The sequence below is a fragment of the Dromiciops gliroides genome, chromosome 2 (genome assembly GCF_019393635.1).
Source record: "Dromiciops gliroides isolate mDroGli1 chromosome 2, mDroGli1.pri, whole genome shotgun sequence".
Classification (NCBI taxonomy): Eukaryota; Metazoa; Chordata; class Mammalia; order Microbiotheria; family Microbiotheriidae; genus Dromiciops; species Dromiciops gliroides.
Genome location: NC_057862.1, coordinates 180657749 through 180679759, shown reverse-complemented (window position 1 = coordinate 180679759; position 22011 = coordinate 180657749). Strand labels below are relative to the sequence as shown.

The window sequence follows — 22011 nt, the reverse complement described above, 5'->3', positions numbered from 1 at the left end:
TTCATCATTCTACAGATCAGCAACACATTTTCCCATCCAGACAAATGTTTCATCAGATTTGGTTTCATCTATCGTTGTCCTTAACAATGATGCCTCCAATAGCAGTTAGCATAAGGATCCTAAAGTACTGTGGGTCTAGTTTTCTCAAGATAGTATAATTCTAATTTGTCTACAGCCTGGTTTCTTCCCAACCTAACAAAATATATGGGGCTATGCCTTTTTTTTTGTACTTCAGTAAATGACTCATAAGAGGTTTCTCATGGAAAAAGAAAATTATTAGAACATTATGCCACTGGTCATATTTCTTAGTTCAGTAAATAAGAAGCAACAAGAGAAGAGAGAGGCCCATTGAAGCCCATTATGGTCTCTATCCTGTAGCAGCTCTTCCAGTGTCAGGAAAGATGTGGAGTTTGATGGAGAGACCTGGTGCTGAGATAACATCCCAGAATGGAGGTGTGACTTCTGAGCTACAGATTCAGAGAACTGAAAATGTACTTAATGAATATGAGTGCAATGTGATCCCCACTGAATGAATTTTAAATCTGACTCCCTTTTGGCTTCCTCTCTAACTCAATTTATGAATATTCTTGATGCTCTGGGGATGTGGTTGATGGTGACCATTTATGTAGAGCAGTTCTGGGGTTTACTAGGAAAAATCTAAGACAGTAAAATCACAGAATTATTACATGTTAGAAATCATCTAGTCTAACTGTGTCAGTTTGACAATGTGGAATTGTAAAGTCAGAACGTCACTTCGAAGAATTGTCCCAGCTTACACAGCTTTATTAATTACACCAGAATACAGGATTTCTTAGTCAAGATCAAATATAGCAAGCCTGTGAAGTGGTCAATTGGGAACATAAAAGATTACTCTAGTTTGCTGAATGGGAAGCAAACGGGTAGATAAATACACTTTAGGAAAAAAGTCATTATTTCTGGATTAAGAGAATAGCTTTGCACATGTCAAGAATGACATTAGATATCACATGATGATATTTGGGCAAATTAAAGCCCTAATACAGAGTGAGCCTGAAGCCCCTGTGAATTTTCCCTAGATGCTCAGCATTATCAGAGAGGCCTAGCCCATCTGTGTGGACACACTTCATATCAAATTGTAGTAAAGATACACTAAAGACCTTTGTTGCCCACAGAGAGTTCGCCTTGCATGAGTCTCTGTGACCTATTTCTGTTAACATTTTTTTTAACTGAGTTGAAAGAGATTTCAGACTCATCTTAAAGAACTCTTAAGATTGAACTGCTGTAATGGTGGGCAGCAGACCTCGTAAGTCGTCACAGATTTCACCTGGTATGAGTCTCCATGTTCTTGTAGTTTGCACCTGCCATTTTTGAACTGAAGTGAAGCGGACTTTCAAAACGGAAAAGAATTCCTAGAATCACATTGCAGTAATGGTGGACAGCCAACTTGTAAGTCATCACAGATTTCACCTGGCATATGTCATTGTATATTGCACTTGCCACTTTTGCTGACATTTTTGAACTGAGGTGAAAGGGACTTCATACTAGACTAGAAAAGAACTGGTGTTTTCCAGCTGATCTTGATCAGTCACATTCAGGAAATATGAGAACCAGCTGAACTTCAGGGATATTTCTTTACAATTAACTCTTATTTTGTGGTAATGATCCTGAGGGATTATGTTGTGATGGAAATTGTTTCTCTACCCTCTGCTTCATTGCTAAATACACCACTAAGGTCCATCCTGGGACCAAGGAAATGACTGCAGTTCCCTGATAAGAGTTGAGACAGACTTTTTAGATTTTGAAATTCAAGCTTACAGATGTTTAATGTAATTTCTCTTCGTTAATAGTACCAGTGCGGCTGAAATACCAGAAGCACTGTGCACACAGTGAGTTGAGGGGAAATGAGAAGGGAAAAGGTGGACAATAAGGGTTGTCCAGTGCGCCAGGGGAAAAAGTGAGTGCAGCAGCAATTATATAGCAAGTCCCCGCCCTGACCTCAGTGAGACACAGGGTTTAGCTGGAAATACTTTAAAGAAGCTATATATTGCTGGTGCCTAAGAGGAATAATTTTTTGAATTCATTTTATTATGTTACCAGACATGTAGAACCATAGTCACCTCACCATAGAGATATTGCCATTGGTTATATGTTGGACAAAGTTTGGGGTGTGAGAGGGGTCTTGAATTCAGGAAATATGGCATTCAAGGAATATCAAATCTCTGAATAGCATTTGTCGAAGAGATTACCAGAAAAAGTTCTAGAATGAAGCAGAATAAGGAAAGAGCTTCCTTTTTTGATACTGTGAAAGTATGTCCAGGAATAGGACAGTCATATTTTCTGGGAGAAGGGATTTTGGGATGAGGGATTGAAAATATGGCATATCATATAGGTTGTAACTTTTTTCATGTTTTATCTTATAAAAATTGAACCACCTCAGCTACTATTTATGATTATTGCTATATCCAGGAGGATGAAAAGGTGGTCCCCCTCAAAAAAACAAAAAAACAAACAAACAAAAAACACTACCAAAAGGACATCCCTGTAATATCCAATAAAGGACAGAAACATAGCAATCTAGCAGCCTCTCGTTAGGCAACAAGAGTGAAGATTAAAAGTGAAATTCTGCAATTCTGGTGTTAATGAAATAAAACATGATTTAATCTTCAATATATTGGTTTCTAATTTTTTTAAAAATTACATTCATTTTCTTAATGGGAAGACCATCATTCTTATCACCAGTTAACTTTGTAAACCTCCAAACCATCTAACTGATCAAGTCAAAGATTTATAACATAGCAGCCTTTCTCTTCAGCAATAATGGTTGTCCTGTCACTGTGCTCTGTTAATTAAGTATGTAATACATATGTATGCCGTTACTATGCTAGGAGTTATGGGAAGTACTAAAGAAATGCAAACTTTCCCTTCTAACAACTTAGAATAAGAAGGGAAGAACACAATCGAGTTAAATAATTGAATAATTGAATTAAATTGAAGCAATGAGAGGAAACAAGATAGTATATATAATCAAGTTCCAGAGATGGGCAATAAGGATTCCATGCATATCTACCTGTTTTGGTTTGATGCTAAATGGAATTACCCATCTTGATGACATCTTGCTCTTTGTAAAAATCCTGTTTTCCAAGGGCAAAGATTTAACCACAATAAAGATTAGAGAACTATCTTATAGGAATGGAAATAAGATTCTATAACTAATTCAAGGAACCAAAATTCTAATATAAAAATGAGGTAAGTAGATAATATAATCATACTTTAGACTTGTATGCAGGAACCTTGGATTTGGCCTAAATCTTCTGGAATTGCCTATTTGCTATTCTAATGTATTTATAAGTCTAGAGTTGTTAAATATCTCTTATGTACTAAGTGTTAGTGATAGAAATTAAATTTGCTAAACAACCTCTTACCAAGTTTACATTGCTTCATTAGAAAGTGAAACAAGTATGTAAGGTCTAAAATTCTAGCTGTGATGTCTAAAATCTAATGAGTGATCTCCTTAAATTAGAAGCTTTAGCAAGAGTTTTAGCCTTTTAAGTATTTATTAAAGTGTATTAGAAGTTAGTGGATATATATATATATATATATATATATATTATATATATATATATATAGAGAGAGAGAGAGAGAAAACAGCCATTGTCTAGCTATCTAAGAGCCAGCACCTGTCCTTCCACCAAGCCCCAAGTCTACCCAAAAGACCCTCGCTTCTCCAAGAAGCCTGCCTCCCCCCCCCTCTCTCTCACATTCACACACACACACACACACACACACACACACACACACACACACACACACACACACACACACACACCCTATCTCCAAGCTAATTGGCTGGTAGCTCTGACTGACATGATCCACAGGTGGCAGATGTCACTTCCTGACACCAATCTGACCTTTGAAACCTCCAGAGATCACCTTATGCTTTCTCCTCATGGTGGAACTTCCCTAAAATATATTTCTCAGCACGTTGGTAGCACTCTGATTCTCACAAGTACATGTATAAAATATATATAGAACAAGGAAAATAATTCAGTTTTTAGGCAGGATCAAGAAGAGCTTTATACTGTGAGAAAATAATGGGGTTTTGGAACTTCCAGAGGCCCCTGTTAGAGGGCCTAACTCTGGAGCCTTGCCTGATCTGTTTCAGAGCCAGGCTAGAGTCAGTAAAGTTGGACCTAAGACTCTGAATACAGACAATAAAGGTTAAAACCACACCTATCTGAAAGCCTTTCCCCCCAGAAGATCTGTCCTCTGAACTCTGACTTTAGCGTGTACTGCTCAGTAAACCAATAGATTTCAATGATGCTAGCCAATTAGCTTGGAGCAGTGTGTGGGGGCAGCCTCTGTTCTGGACCACAAAAAGCTAAAGCTCTCTCACATGCTCTCTTGGCCTGAGATTCGGAGGAGGCAGCCTCTCCTTGCTCTCTTCTATCCTAGGTACATAGGGCTTCTGAACTTTCGAAGCCATGTGTTCTCTCTTTAATAATATTTAATATGCTTTAATAAATGCTTAATACCCCCAAACTCATGGTATAGCCTCTAATTTATATGTAGCAATATATTAGAAACCCCAGATAAGTTCCCTAAAACTTGGGACAGAGATAAGCACCCCCATATAATTTCAAATGACTATATTGTATGGGAAAAACTTCAAGAAAGCCAGTCTGGCTGGAGTTTAAGAAGTAGGGTAATGTATAACAAAATTGGAAAGGTAGGTTAGGGCCAGATTGCAAAGGGGTATAGGAGCCTGTGGTAAAATAATGTGGTAAAATAATGGAATTTGGCAGATGCCCAGGGGTCTGACTTGATTGACTTAGTAGTGTTTGAATTGGGTGTGAATGAGGAACTACTAAGTACCCACTTAAATGTGATTATATTTTGAGCCACACCTGGCCCACCCTGTTAACTCTAAATTAAATTTAGCCAACCCTGAGAAGGAATGTCCTTAGAGGCTGTGGACTGCATGATCAACAGGGAGCCAATCTCAGCCACAGTACTTGAAGGACCTCCCCTTTGGGGGAGGAAAAAAAGGTAGAAAAGAGAACACCAAGAGGAAGAACACACTCTCTCACACACTAGCACACTTTCTCTCCCTCTGGCTTCAGAGCTGACTAGACCGCTGACTCCCATAGAAACTACAGACCCCCTGGTGGTGAGTTAAATCCAGTCCTGTGAAATAGCTGAGCTAGAAGTGGGTTTGGGGATTGTATAGGCTTTAGTTAGAGTTAGGGGATTATCCATTTTTCTTTTTCCCTATTCTCTTGTCTTTGACTTTATTAATTTCACCTTTCCCATTAGTAAAACCTGATTCATTTGTGGAAAAGAGGCAGTTAAGCTCCTTTCTTATTGGCCTGGGAGAAATAACTAAAAAGGCAGTTTGGAGGGGAGGAAGTTTTGGACCTTGAGATCCCTCATTATTTTCTGAACCCCAGTATTACAGTGAGCCACTCAATTAACTCTCTACATATTAAATTTGGCCCCAACAAGCCAAATGGAGTATATGTTTAGTCATGTCTGACTCTATGATGTTGTGGACCATATTGTGCACAGGGTTTTCTCGTCAAAAATATAGAAGTGGTTTGCCATTTCCTTCTCTAATGGACTAAGGTAAATAGGTTAAGTGACTTGCCCAGGGTCACACAAATAGTGCTAGGCCAAATTTGAATTCAGGTCTTCTTACTCCAGGCCCAGTGCTCTCTCCAATGAACCACTTAACTACCTCCAATGTAGTATATAGTTGACTCTAAAGGCCCTAATCAATGGAATTTGTTGTCATGGGGAGTAACATCATGTCTGGGCTTTAGAAAAACCACTGGAAGATAAAACAGACTGAAATAAGGTCTGATGATGGGGATACCAAATAGGGTGCAGCTAATTTGGATGAGAGGTGAACAGGAACTGAACTATTGTGATGGGTTTGTGAGTAGAATAAAGGGGCTTTATGTGAGAAGCAGATAGGAGAATGTCAGATGATTGGATATGTATAATAAAAGAGAGTAAAAGGTCTAGAAACATGGTGATGCTTTCAACTGAAAGCATGAGGAGAAGAATGATTTGGGGTTGATGGGGGAGGGGTGGAGATAATTGTTTGGATGTGTTGAGTGTGAGGTATTTCCAGGACATCCAGTCTGAAATGCCCATTAGGCAATCGGTAAGGAAAGACTGAAGTGTCAGAGAGGTTAGGGCTGTATAGGTCTCAGTAAGATGCATTGAGATGATAACCTATGGGAGCTGATGAGGCCACCAAAAGGAAAGAGTATATGAAGAGGGTCCAGGACAGAATCCTGTGTGGAATATCTGTGGCTAAGGGATGTAATGTGGCTGATAAACCAGGAAACAAGGCTGAGAAGAAACAGTCAAATGGAGGAGAACCAAGAGAAAGCAGTGTTATGCAAACCCAGAGGAGATAGACTATTCGGGAGGAGGCAGCCTCAAATGGAGAGAAGAGGTCAGAAAGGATTCCCAAAAATCAGATTCAGTTAGGTGAGAACTTTGGAGAGAGTAGTTTTAGTTGATTGAGGTAAGAAACTAGATCTTAAAGGATTATGCAGTGAAAGGAGAGGGGCCGAGCAGAGAGCTTTCCCTAGGAAGTTGGCTAAGAATGGAAAGAGAATTCTATGACAGCCTGAGATACTTGTAGTTTGAGCTTGAGATGGAGTCTAGTTAATGATGATGTTTTTCTTTTTGCTTTTTAGGATGGAGAGAGGGGCATCAGTTGGGCATGTTTGAAGGCAGTAGGAAAATAATCAGTAAATTGAGAGAGGTATGAGGCAGTCTTGGGAAATGTGAGAGGGAATGAAATCAAGGATCGAGTGGGAGTGACCTTAGCAAGAAGAAGGGACACCTCTCTCAAACTGGGGAAAGGGAGAAGAAATTGAGGGATGATAGCAAAGGGTCTTGAGATAAAGGGAAAGGGAAACAGCGCTAAAAGCAAATGTCCTCAATTTTCTCAATAGTGGGATTAAGGTGCTCACAAAAAATAGTTCTTCACCTGGTGGCCAACTCTGATACATTTCTCAGAAAAGATCCTAAATCTTTCTGAAATTAACCTAACTACACCTTAAAGGGTACAAACCAAAGTCTGCAACCCTCTCTCTTCCTTACCTTCCTGGGTGGAATAAAATCACTTCAGTTTGTCTCCTTAGATCAGCCACTTGAGACAATGTGAGGGCAAAGAAGCTTTTGTGTCTAAGGTTAGGAACCATTAAAATAGGAAATAAAAATAAAATTAAATAAAATATTTGGAGTTAAATTCAAGATTGGCAGACTTTTTTCTCTCTTTCCTGTGTCTTTACATTTTTCTTTCATTCCTCTAATTAATTTCTCATATGTCTCTTATCAAATCAATAGCCTGAGTCAAACAGCTCTTCTCCTACCAGTAGTACTTATCTCACCTGTTTGTTTGTTTTTTGTGGAAATTAAATGAGATCATACATTTGTGAGCCTCAAAATGTCTTATAAATAAATTCAGCTATTTTATCATAATTATATTCTTTCTCTTTTAGCTATCCAAATAGGTTGGTATAATTTAATCTTCCTACTTATGGAATAATTGATTTGGAGCCGGAAACAACCTTAGAAGACATTTAGACCACCCTCCTCATTTTACATGTAAGGAAATTCTCCAAGGCTGGTCTACATAAACAAGACTGGTAATAACTGACATCCAGACATGTCAGACATTTGTCATGGTGTGGAGGTATTCCTCTGTAAAGAATTACACTCTTGCATACAGTCCAATTATAATTTGAATGGTCTTTTACTGGGTGCTAGAGAAAGTGACTGTGAGGGAAGTCACACCCCACCCCACAGCCCCAAGAGAAGGAAAGCAAAAGCTTTTGTAGAGAAAAGGTGGGGTGACCACCTGAACATGGAACATTCCTTTTGGGGGTGGAGTGGGGAAAGATTCCTGAGAGTCAGGGGGATTTTCTTTTTCTTTTTTTTTTTTTGGACCAATAGTCCTGACCTCTGGAGTTATCTCTGCCTCCTAGCTCAGGTAGTAGCTGTGCCCAACTGACTCCTGCTATAGAATTTTAGCTCCTGGGCAGCTAAGTGGTACAGTGGATAAAGCACCAGCCCTGGATTCAGGAGGACCTGAGTTCAAATTGTTAAGGGCTAAAATTCTAGCTAGTCTGTCTAAAATATCTAATGAGTGGTCGCCAATAAATTATAAGCTTTAGCAAGAGTTAGACTTTTAAGCATTTATTAAGGAGAATAAGAATTTGGTAAAGAGAGAGAGAAAGGCCTAGATTCCTATCTATTAAAGGGAGAGCACATTTCTAGCTCCCTTCTCCGCCAGCATCCCCAGGAAAAGAGCCCCAGAGTCAGCGCCAGTCTCTTCCTTCCTCCTCCCACTCGCTCGCGTCACTTCCTGACTCCTGGTCTTGCCCTCAAAGACCTTCCCTTCATGGGCAGAACTCTTCTACAGTAAGTATCCAGCAGGTGGCGTTATTCCAATCGTTACAAAATCCAGCCTCAGACCCTTAACACTTACTAGCTGTGTGACCCTGGGCAAGTCACTTAACCCTCATTGACCCCGCCCTCCCCCCCCCCAAAAAAAAAGAATTTCAGCTCCACTTACTTTTCAGATGTGTCTATCCTGATATCATGTTGGCCAGTTTAAACTTTAATAGTCTCTTGACTCCTTGATATGGGTTAAGTGACTTGCTCAGGGTCACACAGCTAGTAAGTGCCAAGTGTCTGAGGTCAGATTTGAACTCAGGTCTTCCTGAATCCAGGGCCAGCGCTTTAACCACTGTGCCATCTAGCTGCCCCCAAAACAAGTATATATTAACTACACAAACATACCAAGTAGTGATCAGTAATGATTGGCACAAGACTACCATTTCAAAAGTGGATATATCTCCCTTTATTTCAATGTTAATACCATATTCTTTAATTCCAAAATATCACACAAATTTTCTTTCCTATAGGCTATTGTTCTGGAATCACCAAAGCCCTAGATTTTGGCAATTAAATGTACTGATGTTGCAGAAAGTGTTTTACTCTCAAAGAAACTAAAGGGAGTTCCCTGTTTTGCCTATTGTATTTTTGATGTCCTTCATTAAATTCCTATCCTTACTTCCTCATCATGTGTTGAACATAAGCTTGAGTTCTCTAAGATTTTTCTAGAGCAATACAAATTGGAAACTCCTACTGAGCTAGAAAGGCCTGCACTTAAATTCACTTTAACAAACAATTATTTAGCAATTACAACTTGCAAAGCCCTATACTAACCCCTAGACCTAGAGAGACAAAAGGGGGATAAAACTTCCTGCTCTTAAGGAACTTACATCTTATTACTGACTACAACCCATTAGAACCATTAGGTTCTAACCTAATGTAAGTGTGAAGAGGTTCTTTACCAGAAGGATTGCTACCAAGTAGTTTTTATTTTCTTTTTGAAGAGGGAGTGACTTGGAGGAAGGAGTGGCCAAAGTAACTCCTAAAAACTGTCATGGTATGGTGGGGTTGTGATCTTAAAAATGGAGGAACCTCCAAAGTCAGTTCTTTGAAGCATTAAAGTTAATGAGATAAATGCATTAAGGATGAGGCAAATACATAAAATTTCTGCTCATTTTACATTCTAGTTATGATTGGCCATGAGACATAAGTAAATATTTGTAAATCTATTAGAAAGTCTTGAAAATTCAATATAGTTTTTATCTGCCGGTCTCCTACAAAAATATAATAATAAACAGATCAGAAAAATTTGTTTCCATACCTGTTGTCCTCCTATGAACAAACAGATCAGAGAACATAATGTCTCCTATAGGGGGGAAAAAAACAACAGAAGAGACAGACAGGAAAAACATAATACCAATTTATTTTATCCCTGAAATAAATTGGGTTGGAAAAATTAGGGGCAGTAATAGAGGGAATTAGGCATTTTGTCCCAAGAAGAAAGAAACATGATCATGTGGAGACTCCCAAGAAGAAAGAAACATGATCATGTGGAGACTCCTTCCAAAAACAGGAGCTGGAGGATTACCTCTTTCCAAAGGTATTTAAGGTTTCTTTACTCACAGGTTGGAGAACAACTTCATTAGCATGATACAAGCCAATCCTTTGGGATCATTTGGTTCAATTCCCTCATTTTATAGATGTAGAAAATAAGACCCAGAAAGATAGGAAGTAACAGAGGTGATTCTTAAACCCATGTTCTCTGACTCTAAATCCAGTGTTCTTTTTGCTACACCGCATTTACTATTTTAACAGGAAAAAATACTTCTGCCTCCAAAATCTCATAGAGCCCTTATTTGCATCATGTAAAATACTACAAGTTGGCAGAACATACTTTGAAAGATGCTAGGCTATTTGATCTAAAGTCTCTACCAGACTGAAAACATACTGACAAAAATGCCCATACCCCAAAAATGTATTTTAAATCAAATCCCCTGAATGTCACATGTATATTACTGGAATTTCAGACTAGGAAAATGAACTATACATACAAAAATAGTTATGGCAGCTCTTTTTGTATTGGCAAAGAATTGGAAACTGAGGGGCTGCCCATCAATTGGGAAATGGCTAAACAAGCTATGGGTCAGCATATAATGGAACACTCTTGTGCTGTTAGAAATGATAAAAAGGATGGTTTTAGAAAAAAAAACTTGGGAAAACAATACAAAATGAAGTATTCACAGTAACAGCAATATTGTAAATATAATCAACTGGGAAAGACTTAGTAACTGATCAACACTATGGTCGACTACACTTCTAATGGATTTATGATGAAAAATGTTATCCATCGCCAGATAGAGAACTGATGAACTCAGAGAAGATTAAAGTATACTTTTCTTTCTTTTTTTAAGATGACTAATGCAGAAGTTGTTTTGCCTGGTTTCACATTTGTCATGATTTTTCTATTTCATCCCGTCTCAATTTCGAACTGAAAATGAAATGGAATTAAAAAAAAAAAACATTACAACATTTTAGAAGTCTGTGGTTGGTAGTGTGATAATTCCTGAAGAACACTGTAAAAAGGGCCTAGGGAATGTACCATTTGCTTTCTTATGAAATATATTTCAAATGTTGGTTAGAAATTGTCCAATAAAGATGTAATGATGAACTGCCCTTGTTTTGTGACTGTCCACCAGAGTCTTTGAACCTACATTACCATTCATGGAACTATACAGAATAAATTTCTATGGCCAATGGAGAGCTGAATTTGTTGACATTAAAACATATGCATGGGGGCAGCTAGGTGGTGCAGTGGATAGAACACAGGCCCTGGAGTCAGGAGTACCTGAGTTCAAATCCGGACTCAGAGACTTAACACTTACTTCCTGTGTGACCCTGGGCAAGTCACTTAACCCCCATTGCCCGGCAAAAAACAAACAAACAAAACATATGCATGGCAGCTAGATGGTGCAGTGGATAAAGCACTGGCCTTGGATTCAGGAGGACCTGAATTCAAATCCAATCTCAGACATTTGGCACTTAACTAGCTGTGTGACTCTGGGCAAGTCATTTAACCCTCATTGTCCTGCAAAAAAACCCAAAAAAACAAACATGCATGGGGGCAGCTAGGTGATGCAGTGGATAGAGCACCGGCCCTAGAGTCAGGAATACCTGAGTTCAAATCCGGACTCAGAGACTTAACACTTACTAGCTGTGTGACCCTGGGCAAGTCACTTAACTCCCATTGCCTGGCAAAAAAGAAACAAACAAACAAAAAGAAACATATGCATGGCAGCTAGATGGTACAGTGGATAAAGCACTGGCCTTGGATTCAGGAGAACCTGAATTCAAATCCAGCCTCAGACATTTGACACTTAACTAGCTGTGTGACTCTGGGCAAGTCATTTAACCCTCATTGCCCTGCAAAAAACCCCCAAAAAACAAAACAAAAAAATATGCATGTTGGGGCAGCTAGGTGGCGCAATGGATTGAGCACCGGCCCTGGATTCAGAAGGAGCTGAGTTCAAATCCAGCCTCAGATCTTTGACACCTACTAGCTGTGTGACTCTGGGCAAGTCACTTAACCCCAATTGCCTCACCAAAAAAAAAAAAAAAAAAAAAAAAAAAGGAAAGAAAGAAAGAAAGGAAAAAACACATATGCATGTTTACAAATTTATATTTTAAAATATCCATTGCTGTACACACACATGGATCACATTCTAGGCTGATTCCTGTCTTGCCTGTCTTAGTACTGATTCTGTGTAAACTTCAAATAATAGCCTACATTTATATAAATTCTTTGTTTACAAAGCACTCTGCTCACAACAGCCCTGTAAAATTAGTACATTATTATTTCCACTTTATTAATGACACAGTTGAGATTTAGATTCAGACACTTGCACAGTCATTCATCTAGAGAATGCGTGAACATAAACTTACACACTCAGACTGTTTCCCTGAATATGACAAGATACTAAAACATGAGGCTGGTGGAGTCAGTGGTTCAAAGTTTCCAGCATGAAGGACTCACAACTTTTAATAAAAATGCAAGGAGTGAAGTTTCTGGTTCTTCCATGTAGGTGGATGCCATAAAAATGTTTCTTACAAGAACATCCACGTTGCTGTTTTTCCACAGTAAATTATAATAGCAGAAGCAATATATTGCCCAAGAGGGAACTATGGTAAGAGATAGAGGGGTTAATCCTGATTCTGTTATAGCTAACAATGTACAAGTCGTTTAACCTTTGTAGGCCTCAGTTTTCTCATTTTTAAAATGGAATTATTAGTCTAGAATATCTTAAATTCCCTCCCAGGTCTAGTATAATAACCTTGTCACATACTAGGCATTTAATAAGTGGCTATTAGATTAAAGACAATTGTTATGCTAAGTATGGGAAACAGACAGCATTGTGGCACAGACATTTATTTCCTTCATTGTCCAGGGGATCTTGGAAACTGCGCAGTTTTCCAGAAACTAAAATATTGATTGCTCATTTTCCTCATGGCGGCTTTTACTTCTTGGTTCCTCAGAGTATAGATAAGTGGGTTCAAGAAAGGTGTGAAAATAGTATAAAACACAGAGAGAACCTTGTCCACAAGGAAGTTGGTAAAGGGCCACACGTAGATGAAGATGCATGGTCCAAAGAACATGAACACTACTATAAAATGTGCAGTACAGGTAGAAAGTGCCTTCGATGATCCACCAGAGGAATGCTTCTTGATAGTGACCAGGACAATGATGTAGGAGGTAAGCAAGAGCAGGAAGCTGACCAGAGCAATCATGCCACTAGTTGAAATCATGAAGAGCCCTAGGACATAGATATCTATGCAGGCAAGTTGAATGACCAAAGGAAGGTCACAGAAGAAACTGTCTACAACATTTGGACCACAGAATGGCAAATAGAGGGTGAAGGCCAACTGACTCATTGTGTGAAGGAAGCCCACTGTCCAAGAAACCACCACAAGACCCAGACAGACACGATGACTCATAATGTTTGAGTATTGGAGAGGTTTGCATATGGCAACATATCTATCAAAGGACATGGAGATAAGCAAAACAATCTCTGTGCCAGTGAAGAGATGCAAGAAGAAGATTTGAGAGATGCAACCTTCAAAAGAAATGGTCTTATGATGGGTGAAAAAGTCCATGATCATCTTAGGTGTAGCAAAGGAGGACAGGCACATGTCAATGAAAGACAGGTTGCTGAGCAGGAAATACATGGGAGAATGAAGCTGTGGAGTAGTTATAACTGTAACCAAAATGAGACAATTACCTAATATGGTCATCATATAAAAAATAGAGAATACCACAAAAAAGAAAGCCTGGAGCTCAGGAGAATCAGTTAGCCCTAACAACACAAATTCAGACACCCTGGAATAATTGACTCCTTCCATTGATTTCACAGACATAGCTATGAGGCAACCTGTAAAGAACAAGAGGAATAGAGTTGAAAAAAATCTAAGACAACCGCAACTATATTTGAGAGAATGATCCTGATATTGCTGCTCATGATGTTGTAAAGATGATATATACTATAGAAATTTAATTAACTAATACTCAACCAACTGAAACTCAACTAGTATTGTGTGTTCTCACCTTCATCATACATTTAGGAGAAGGCAAAGGAAAATAAAATAACCCTTTAGGGATTTATTTTAAAAGTCTTCTTATAAGTATGGCAATAACAGGCCATAATGTATTACTCAGAGAGAATATCAGCAACCATATGAAAAATGCTCCAAATCACTAATAGTTAGAGAAGTGCAAATTAAAGTAACTCTGAAGTTCCATCTCCTATCCATAAGGTTGAAAGATATGACAAAAAGAAAAAAAAATGAAGTTTTTGGAGAGGCTACAGGAAAACAGGTACACTAATGCACTATTGGTAGATTGTAAATCAAAGTAGCCATTGTCTAAAACAATTTGGCACAATATAGCAAAAAGTCAATAAACTATGCAAATCCTTTGACCCAGCAATACCACCACTAAATCTATATGGAAAAGAAAACAGAAATAGGAAAAATACACATATTTACAAAATATTTGTGGCAGCTCTTTTTGTAGTGGCAAAAAAATGGAAATAAGGAGAGAGTAACATCTTTGGTACAAAGCTGGGCAAATTTCAGAATATGAATGTAATGGAAAATTGTTGCACCATAAGAAAGGACGAAAAGTACACTTTTATAGAAATGCAGGGAATCCTGTATGAAATGATGCAAAGTGAAGTGAGCAGGATCAAAATGATAATTTGTACAATAACAATGCTGTAAAGAAAAGTAAATTTAAAATACTTAAGAACTGTGATCAATTGAAATGCACAGCTTTGATTCTAGAGTATGAATGATGAATTAGCTACCCAGCTCTTGATAGAAGGGGGATGGACTGAAGGTTAAGAATGAGACACACAGGCAATGTGGGAATTTGTTTTGCGTGACTATGGATATTAGTTACAAGGGTTTTGTTTTTCTATTTTATCTCAGTGAGGGGTGGTGAAGGTAGAGGAAGATAGTGACAGAGCTGTCCCCTCTTATCCCTCAAAAGAAAAGAAAAATACTGAAACATTTCTTAAAATGTAGAACACAAGGAAACATAGACAGGACGCCTTTGAAAGTTACATATTGAATTAAATTATACATTTAAATAGAAAAGAAAGTATAATCCTCTTTTTCTGTTCTATTTTATATGTGGAAATGATCATTTTAGTTTGTGTTTGTTAGACTCAGAATAAACCATAAAATAAAATAAAATTGGTATGGGGAAGTGAAATAAATGTCACCAACCTTTTCAACCTTCCCCAGCCAGCCTAGTCTTTGTGAACTACAAGGAATAAAGAAAAATGATGAAAGTCAAAAATCTTGATGCAATTTCTAATTCTCTCACTGAGCTCGGATAAATTACTTCATTTCCTCACCAGTATCCCTTAGCTCCCTTTCCATTTGAAGGGATAGTTCCATGGGAATACTGGCCACCATCAAGGGGAGAAGGGCATGCTATGAACTACAACTTAGTAGGTGGTCTTCAAAAATTTCTGTGGGAGCCCTTAAAGAAGGAATGTTGAGGGTACATGATTTATACATAAAAGGCGATACCATAAGCAAATTAGGAGAGCATAGAATAGTTTACCTGTCAGATTTATGGATAAGAGAAGAATTTAGGACCAATAGGATATATAGAACATTACAAATTGTAAAAGAGATAATTTTTATTATATAAAATTTAAAAGTTTAAAAAGGTTTTGTACAAACAAAACCAATGCAACCAAAATTAAAGGGAAAGCAAAAAACTGGGGGGAAGGGTGGAATTTGCAACAAGTATCTCTGATAAAGGCCTGATTTCTCATATAGAGAACTCAGTCAAATTTATAATAGTACAAGTCATTCCCCAATTGATAAATGGTCAAAGGATATAACAGGCAGTTTTCAGATGAAGAAAACAAAGATAGCTATAGTATTATGAAAAAAATGTTCTATATCATTATTGATTAGAGAATGACAAATTAAAACCATCCCACATCTATCAGATTGTCTAATATGAAAAAAAAGGAAAATTATAAATGTTGGAGGAGATGTGGGAAAACTGTGACACTAATGCACTGTTGGTGGAGTTGGGAACTGATCATTCTGAAAAGCAATTTGGAACTATGCCCAAAATGCTATAAAACTATGCATGCCCTTTGATCCAGCAATACCACTAGAAAGTATATATTCCCCCAAAAGAGAAAAGAATCTGTTTGTACAAAACATATATATATATATATATATATATATATATATATATATATATATATTTATGGTGGCTAAGAATTGGAAATCAAGGAGATGTCCATCAATTGAGGAATGGCTGAACAAGTTGTGGTATATGATTATGATGGAATATTATTGTACTATAAAAAATGACAAGCAGGATGATTTCAGAAAAACTGGAAAGACTTATATGAACTGATGCAAAGTGAATTGAACAGTACCAGAATAATGTTCTATACAGTAACGGCCATATTGTATGATGAAGAATCATGAACAACTTACATAATCTCAGCAATACAAATGATCCAGGACAATTCCAAAGAATTCACAATTAAGCACGCTATCCACCTCCAGAGAAAGAACTGATATCTGAATACAGACTGAAGCATAGTGTTTCCTTCCTTTTTTCTTTCTTTTCCTTCCTTCCTTCCATTCTTTTTTTCTTTGTCTTCTTGTACAGAATTACTAATATGTGAGTTTTCCATGATTACACATGTATAACCTATATCAGATTACTTGCTATCTCAGGGAGGGGGAAGGGGACAGAGGAAAAAAAATAGAATTTGGAACTCAAAACTTAAAAAAAATATATTGAAAATTGTTTTAACATAATTGGGTAAAAATAAAATATTATTTAAAACAAGAAAGAATGCTGAGTGGGAGGTTATATCTAAGCTTAGTATGACATTACTTCCTCAAAACATCAAAAAAATGAGCCAAAGTCAAAGAGTAAAAATAAAAGGGGGGATCCCAAAAATATCATTTATGAAAGAAAAACAACACAAAGTACTTTCATGATTCCCATTCCCCCATTCTTCATTTTAGACTTGTAGTTCTGTAGAGCTCTGGAAGCATATGCTTCTCAGCGTCCTTTTGGCAGCAATTCAATTGGATTTCCCACCCACTCAGATGGAATTTTTAAAAAAATTTCTTCTATCTTCTGTGGTATGGACTGAAAATATTATGGGGATGAGAAGGTAAACAAAGAATCCAGAAAAGATAGTCTTGTTTCAATGTCATCTTGGCTCCACATAAGAAGTCTGAGTAAGCCCCTCAAATATGTGCCTATCTTCCTACAGCTAGAAGTCACCAAATTAAAAACAACAACAACCTAAAACCAGTAAAAGTGAAAATGAAATGTGCATAAGGAATTCATAACAGGGGGAAAATGTCAGAAATACTTTAAAATGTTTAAGCAAAGATATACTCCCAATAAAATTAAATACTAAGTAGTTAATGAATTCTAGATAAAATTCCAGAAGTGAATAATTCTGAAATATAATTGTCAAAAAAGACAATGAAAAAGCCACAAAAATACTGATAGGTTGAGGGAGAGATGAAATCATTAGAGTTCTTAATTAAAAAAAAAAAACTTGTAAGGAGAATTGTTAGCTTAAAACAGAAACTAGATGATTTTAGCAAACAGTAGATGTCATGAAATAAGAATAAAGAAATAGAACTCAAAATGAAATAATGCAAAAATATTAGGTCAAAACCAAAAGATGGCAAAACTGGAAAAGTACATTATTATAAATTGTCAAAAATATCTGACCTGGAAAAAATGCTCAGAGAAATAATCTGATTGAATAACCCTCAAAAAACCAAAAGAGTAGCAATGCTAAAAATAAAAGAGTGAAAAGGATGTTCAGTTTGGAGTCACTTCAAATTAGTAAGGGATGATCTACTGTTTACATTCCAAAAGGAAAGAAACACTGCTATTAAGTAACATCCTATTTGGAAGTAAATAAGAGGACAAGTAGTCAGTCTATGAGTTTGGATATTCAAAAAATGTACAAATAAAAATATCCTATGGAAGAATCGGGGAGGAAGAACTTATTTCTGGTAACTGGAGCTTCACAGATGAAAATCACTGAAACATAAGTTAGAAGTTGTTGAACAATGGGGATCTTATGACCCTCATTCTTATCTGTCCTTTTCAAGGGAAAGGTTTTGTTGTTGTTAAGATTGTAGTGGTACACTATAGTTAGTAAAGAACTGGACTTGAATAGGGAAATGTCAAAACAATGTTTGAATGTGTGTTATTGTCAAGGGGTTCACTTTAAGCACAACAATCTGTATATACAGAAAGCATATAACTTTTTTAAAGGATCAATTGCTAGGGCATGGTGAATTCAGATTTGCAGAAATATTAAACATACTCTTTAGAGATCATAACACAATATGATTTTAGTTGATTAGGAAAATATGAGCCAAATTCAAATTTTTTAATGAAGATTAAATGATTTTTTGTTAAAGAGTGGGCCAAAGAACTAACCATACAAACTATAAATAATTAAATCAAAGGAAAGTATAATAATGAGTGCATACCAGGATTTATAAAATGCAACTTAAGCAGTCCTTATGGGGAAAAAATCTTCATTTCTAAACACTTTCATTTTTTAAAATGAGGGGAAAAATAAATACAACTAAAAATCTAGAAAATTAACAAATCAGTAACCCTCAAAAAAAAGAGTAGTAATGCTCAAAATAAAAGAGAGAAAAGAATGTTCAGTTTGGAGTCAGAGGAGCTGGATTTGAATCTTGGCTCTACAATTTATTCCTACTGTGACCCCGGATAAATTGCTTTAACTTTTCTAGGTCTCTGTTTCCTCATCTATTCAGTGACACTAGTGGGCTAACTAGGTCCCTTATGGCTCTAGTTCTTATGAAGAGTAAATGTAAACACATTTCCTGGCATTTGAGGTTTTCCAAATTTTGATCCTCAGCTGCCATTCTAGCTTTATTTTGTGGTACTTCCCTTCACGTGCTCCATACTCTAGCTAAACTCATCATTGTTGGGGGTGGAGCCAACATGGAAGATGAAAGGCAGTGACTTTCCTGAGCTCTCCCTAAGACCCCTCAAAATACCTTCAAATAATGTCATAAGACAAATTCCTGGAGTAGCAGGACCCACAAAAAGACAGGGTGAAATACTTTTCCAGCCAAAGGCAACTTAGAAGGTCAGCAGGAAAGGTCTGTTGTATCAGGGTGAGAGCATCTTGCTCATCATTTCTTATAGCACAAAAGTGTTCCATCATAATCACATCCCACAATTTCTTCATCCATTCCCCAATTGATGGGCATCCCCTCAATTTTGAATTCTTTGCATCAGAAAAAAGAGCTGCCATAAATATTTTTTGTAGATATAGATCATTTAACTTCTTGTTTTTTATCTCTTTTACTAGGTCAAAGAGTATGCCTAAGTTTTATAGTATGGGTAAAACAAGAAAGTCCTGCCTCAGTGCTAGCAAAGAAACCCCTGTAATCTGTTTCTGGCCAACCGTTTGACCCCATTACCATCTGCAGGCTAAGAGTTCCAGAAGCAGCTGCTGCTGTTCCTGATTCAGAGGCTCTGAGGCCTGTTCCTGGTTGGCTGGGGCTGGGTCTGTGCTGGCAAGAACTTCACACCACCTTTTATGAGGAGGCTATACAATGGAAAGAGCATTATCTATTTAGTCAGAGGACACAAGTTAAAATCTTGCCTGGGATGTTTATTTCCCATGTGGCCTTGCTCAAGTCACTTAGCCTTTTTTGGTCTTAGTTTCCTAAACTATAAAATGAATGAGTGGGACTAAATGGCCTGTCAGCTTGATATCACAGATTTTTTTTTTCTGGCAGTGAAATTATGGGCATTTATATTTTTAAAAAAAATTTAGATGCTCTCTTTCCTTATACTCCTTCTGTGTATACCCTGAGTGGCTACCTACCTTTGGCCAGGCTTAATTTTAATTCTGATTAAAAGGTATTCCATACCATTTAAGAATAGCTTGAAGAGGGAGCAGCTAGGTGGTGTAGTGGGTAAAGCACCGTCCCTGGATTCAGGAGGACATGAGTTCAAATCTGGCCTCATACAGTTGACATTTACTAGCTGTGTGACCCTGGGAAAGTCACTTAACTCTCATTGCCCCACAAAAAAAATAAATTAATAAATAAATAATAATAGCTTGAAGAAGTTACAACCACCATGGACCTAAGTTTCCTTATCTGTATAATTGAATTTAAGTATTAGATCAGCAAATGTTAAAGGTTAAAAGATCATTTCAAAGGATCATAGATTTAGAGCTGGAAGGGACCTCCAAATTCAGTTATTTCACCTAACTTCTTTGAATGATAAGTAACAATATTTTAAGAAATATAAATATTTACTTTCTACTTAAAAATATCTAAGGTAAATATAGAATAAGTTACTGAAAACCCGGGGAAACTATAAATACCAAATAAGTGGCCAGGGAGCGAAGAGAACTGGGTTCTAGCTCTATTCATGCCCTTTCTGCCTTTCTCTGAAACAGGGTAGGGATTAGACATGTGGTTTCATTGATATAGAGAATTACCAGATGAAGTAACTCCCTCTACTTGAACAAGTCTGTACCTTCCCTGCAATTAATAGTCGTAGAAAGTTACTTAGAGGTTAAATTACTTGTCCAGGGACTGGTAAAGGACTTGAATTCAGGTCTTCCTGATTCTGAGGTCAGCTGTCTACTTACTCAGTTCTAGCTGCCTCAATGACTAGCTATGGTTTTGAATGGGGGGGAGAGGGGAGAGTGAATGCTTTGTGTCTCTGGGGCTCAGTTTTTTTCATCTATCAAAATCAGGATATTGGACTAGCTCATAACTAATATTCCTCTAGCTCTGACATTCTTTTGGTTCTGTTTATATACTCATATTTAAGTTATCATGAATATTGACATAAAAGTAAAATGCCTGAATCACGTTTTCTTTGCTTGATTAATTATTCAGTTGAAATTAAGGTCCTACAATATGCAAAGTACATATGAGGTAGCAGCATGGCATAACCAACCTTAGAGTCAGAAAGATTTGGATTTAAGTGTCACTCGTGGTGCAGATAGCCTGTGTGGCCATGGATAAATAACCTAACCTTTCAACACCCTCTGGCTACTCTAATACTGGAAGCTTCTGAATGGATGCTCACTTGCATTGTCAGATGGAGTTTCATCACCTGCAGTTCTTCATATTGGAGAAATCACAGATCTAATTTTTTAAACATATAAAGCATTGTACTAGGCACTGAAGACACAAAGAATAATAACAAGGTAGTTCCAACACTGTGATAGGCACAGGAAAAAACATTTGAAAGCCAAAAAGCCTTTGGGTGACCTTCAAATCATTCCATATAGGCCACTCTCTGCTCAACCTGGACAGATGGCCAAGATTAGCTCCTTTTCCCCATCATTGTTCTCTATTTACATGCAAGCTCACATTTAATAGCTGAAAATCATTCTTGCAATATCAAGACCAAATTTTAGTGTCCAGATTATAAAAATAAACCACAGCCCTCATTCCATGTCTTACAAACTTCTGTCAACTATTCTACCTACCAGCTATGCAGGGAGAATTAGAAGCACCATATACTCCAGAAACCACCAAGTTGTTGAAGACATTAATATTTTCTGGTTAGCAACAGGATGCTGGCATGTGAATATATACTTACTCCTGTCTTGAAACGATAGCTGACTGGAGATAGTAAGCTTTTATAGAGCAGGGATTAAACACTGCACACAGTCTGCAGTGGGAGTTATTAAAACTTTTAGCAGGCTTTTCCCAGGGTTGTAAGAAATGTCAATGGAGTGTCAGTTATTAAATGTGAGGGACACCAAAAAGCTTCTAGGTCTCCAATTATCTCCCTGTGGATCTGGCCACAGTGTCTAAAACCCAACCATAAAATGTCTTTTCCTTTATGTTATGTCATTATATTTTTTCCCAACAGTTTAATTTTTTAACATTTTCCACATTAATAAGAATTTATTCTATGTCACTGAGCAATAAAAAGGAAGAAAAATAAGAAAATCACCATAATAAATATATATGTCAAAAGGAATTTTTACATTGTCCAAGTCTAAATATGTATGCCTC

At 37.2% G+C, this 22011-nt stretch overlaps 1 protein-coding gene across 1 annotated transcript; it reads right to left on the bottom strand.

Annotated features, from left to right (window-relative positions):
- Nucleotides 1–1228: 1228 nt before the first annotated feature.
- Nucleotides 1229–13791, bottom strand: LOC122738517 (olfactory receptor 4K2-like). The gene is made up of 3 exons (XM_043980531.1): nucleotides 12875–13791; nucleotides 12428–12527; nucleotides 1229–1366 (listed from the first exon to the last, which is right to left on the bottom strand). Exons 1-3 carry the CDS (start codon nucleotides 13789–13791, stop codon nucleotides 1229–1231), a joined length of 1155 nt encoding a protein of 384 aa, XP_043836466.1.
- Between the last annotated feature and the right edge of the window lie 8220 nt (nucleotides 13792–22011).

Coding starts and splice junctions, on each gene's coding strand:
- LOC122738517 (XM_043980531.1), bottom strand. CDS start 13,791: ATGGAAGGAGTCAATTATTCCAGGGTGTCTGAATTTGTGTTGTTAGGG. Junction 12,528..12,874: donor AAAATGAGCAATCAATATTT/TAGTTTCTGGAA, acceptor TAATTTACTGTG/GAAAAACAGCAACGTGGATG. Junction 1,367..12,427: donor TTGCATTTTTATTAAAAGTT/GTGAGTCCTTCA, acceptor CCGTTTTGAAAG/TCCGCTTCACTTCAGTTCAA.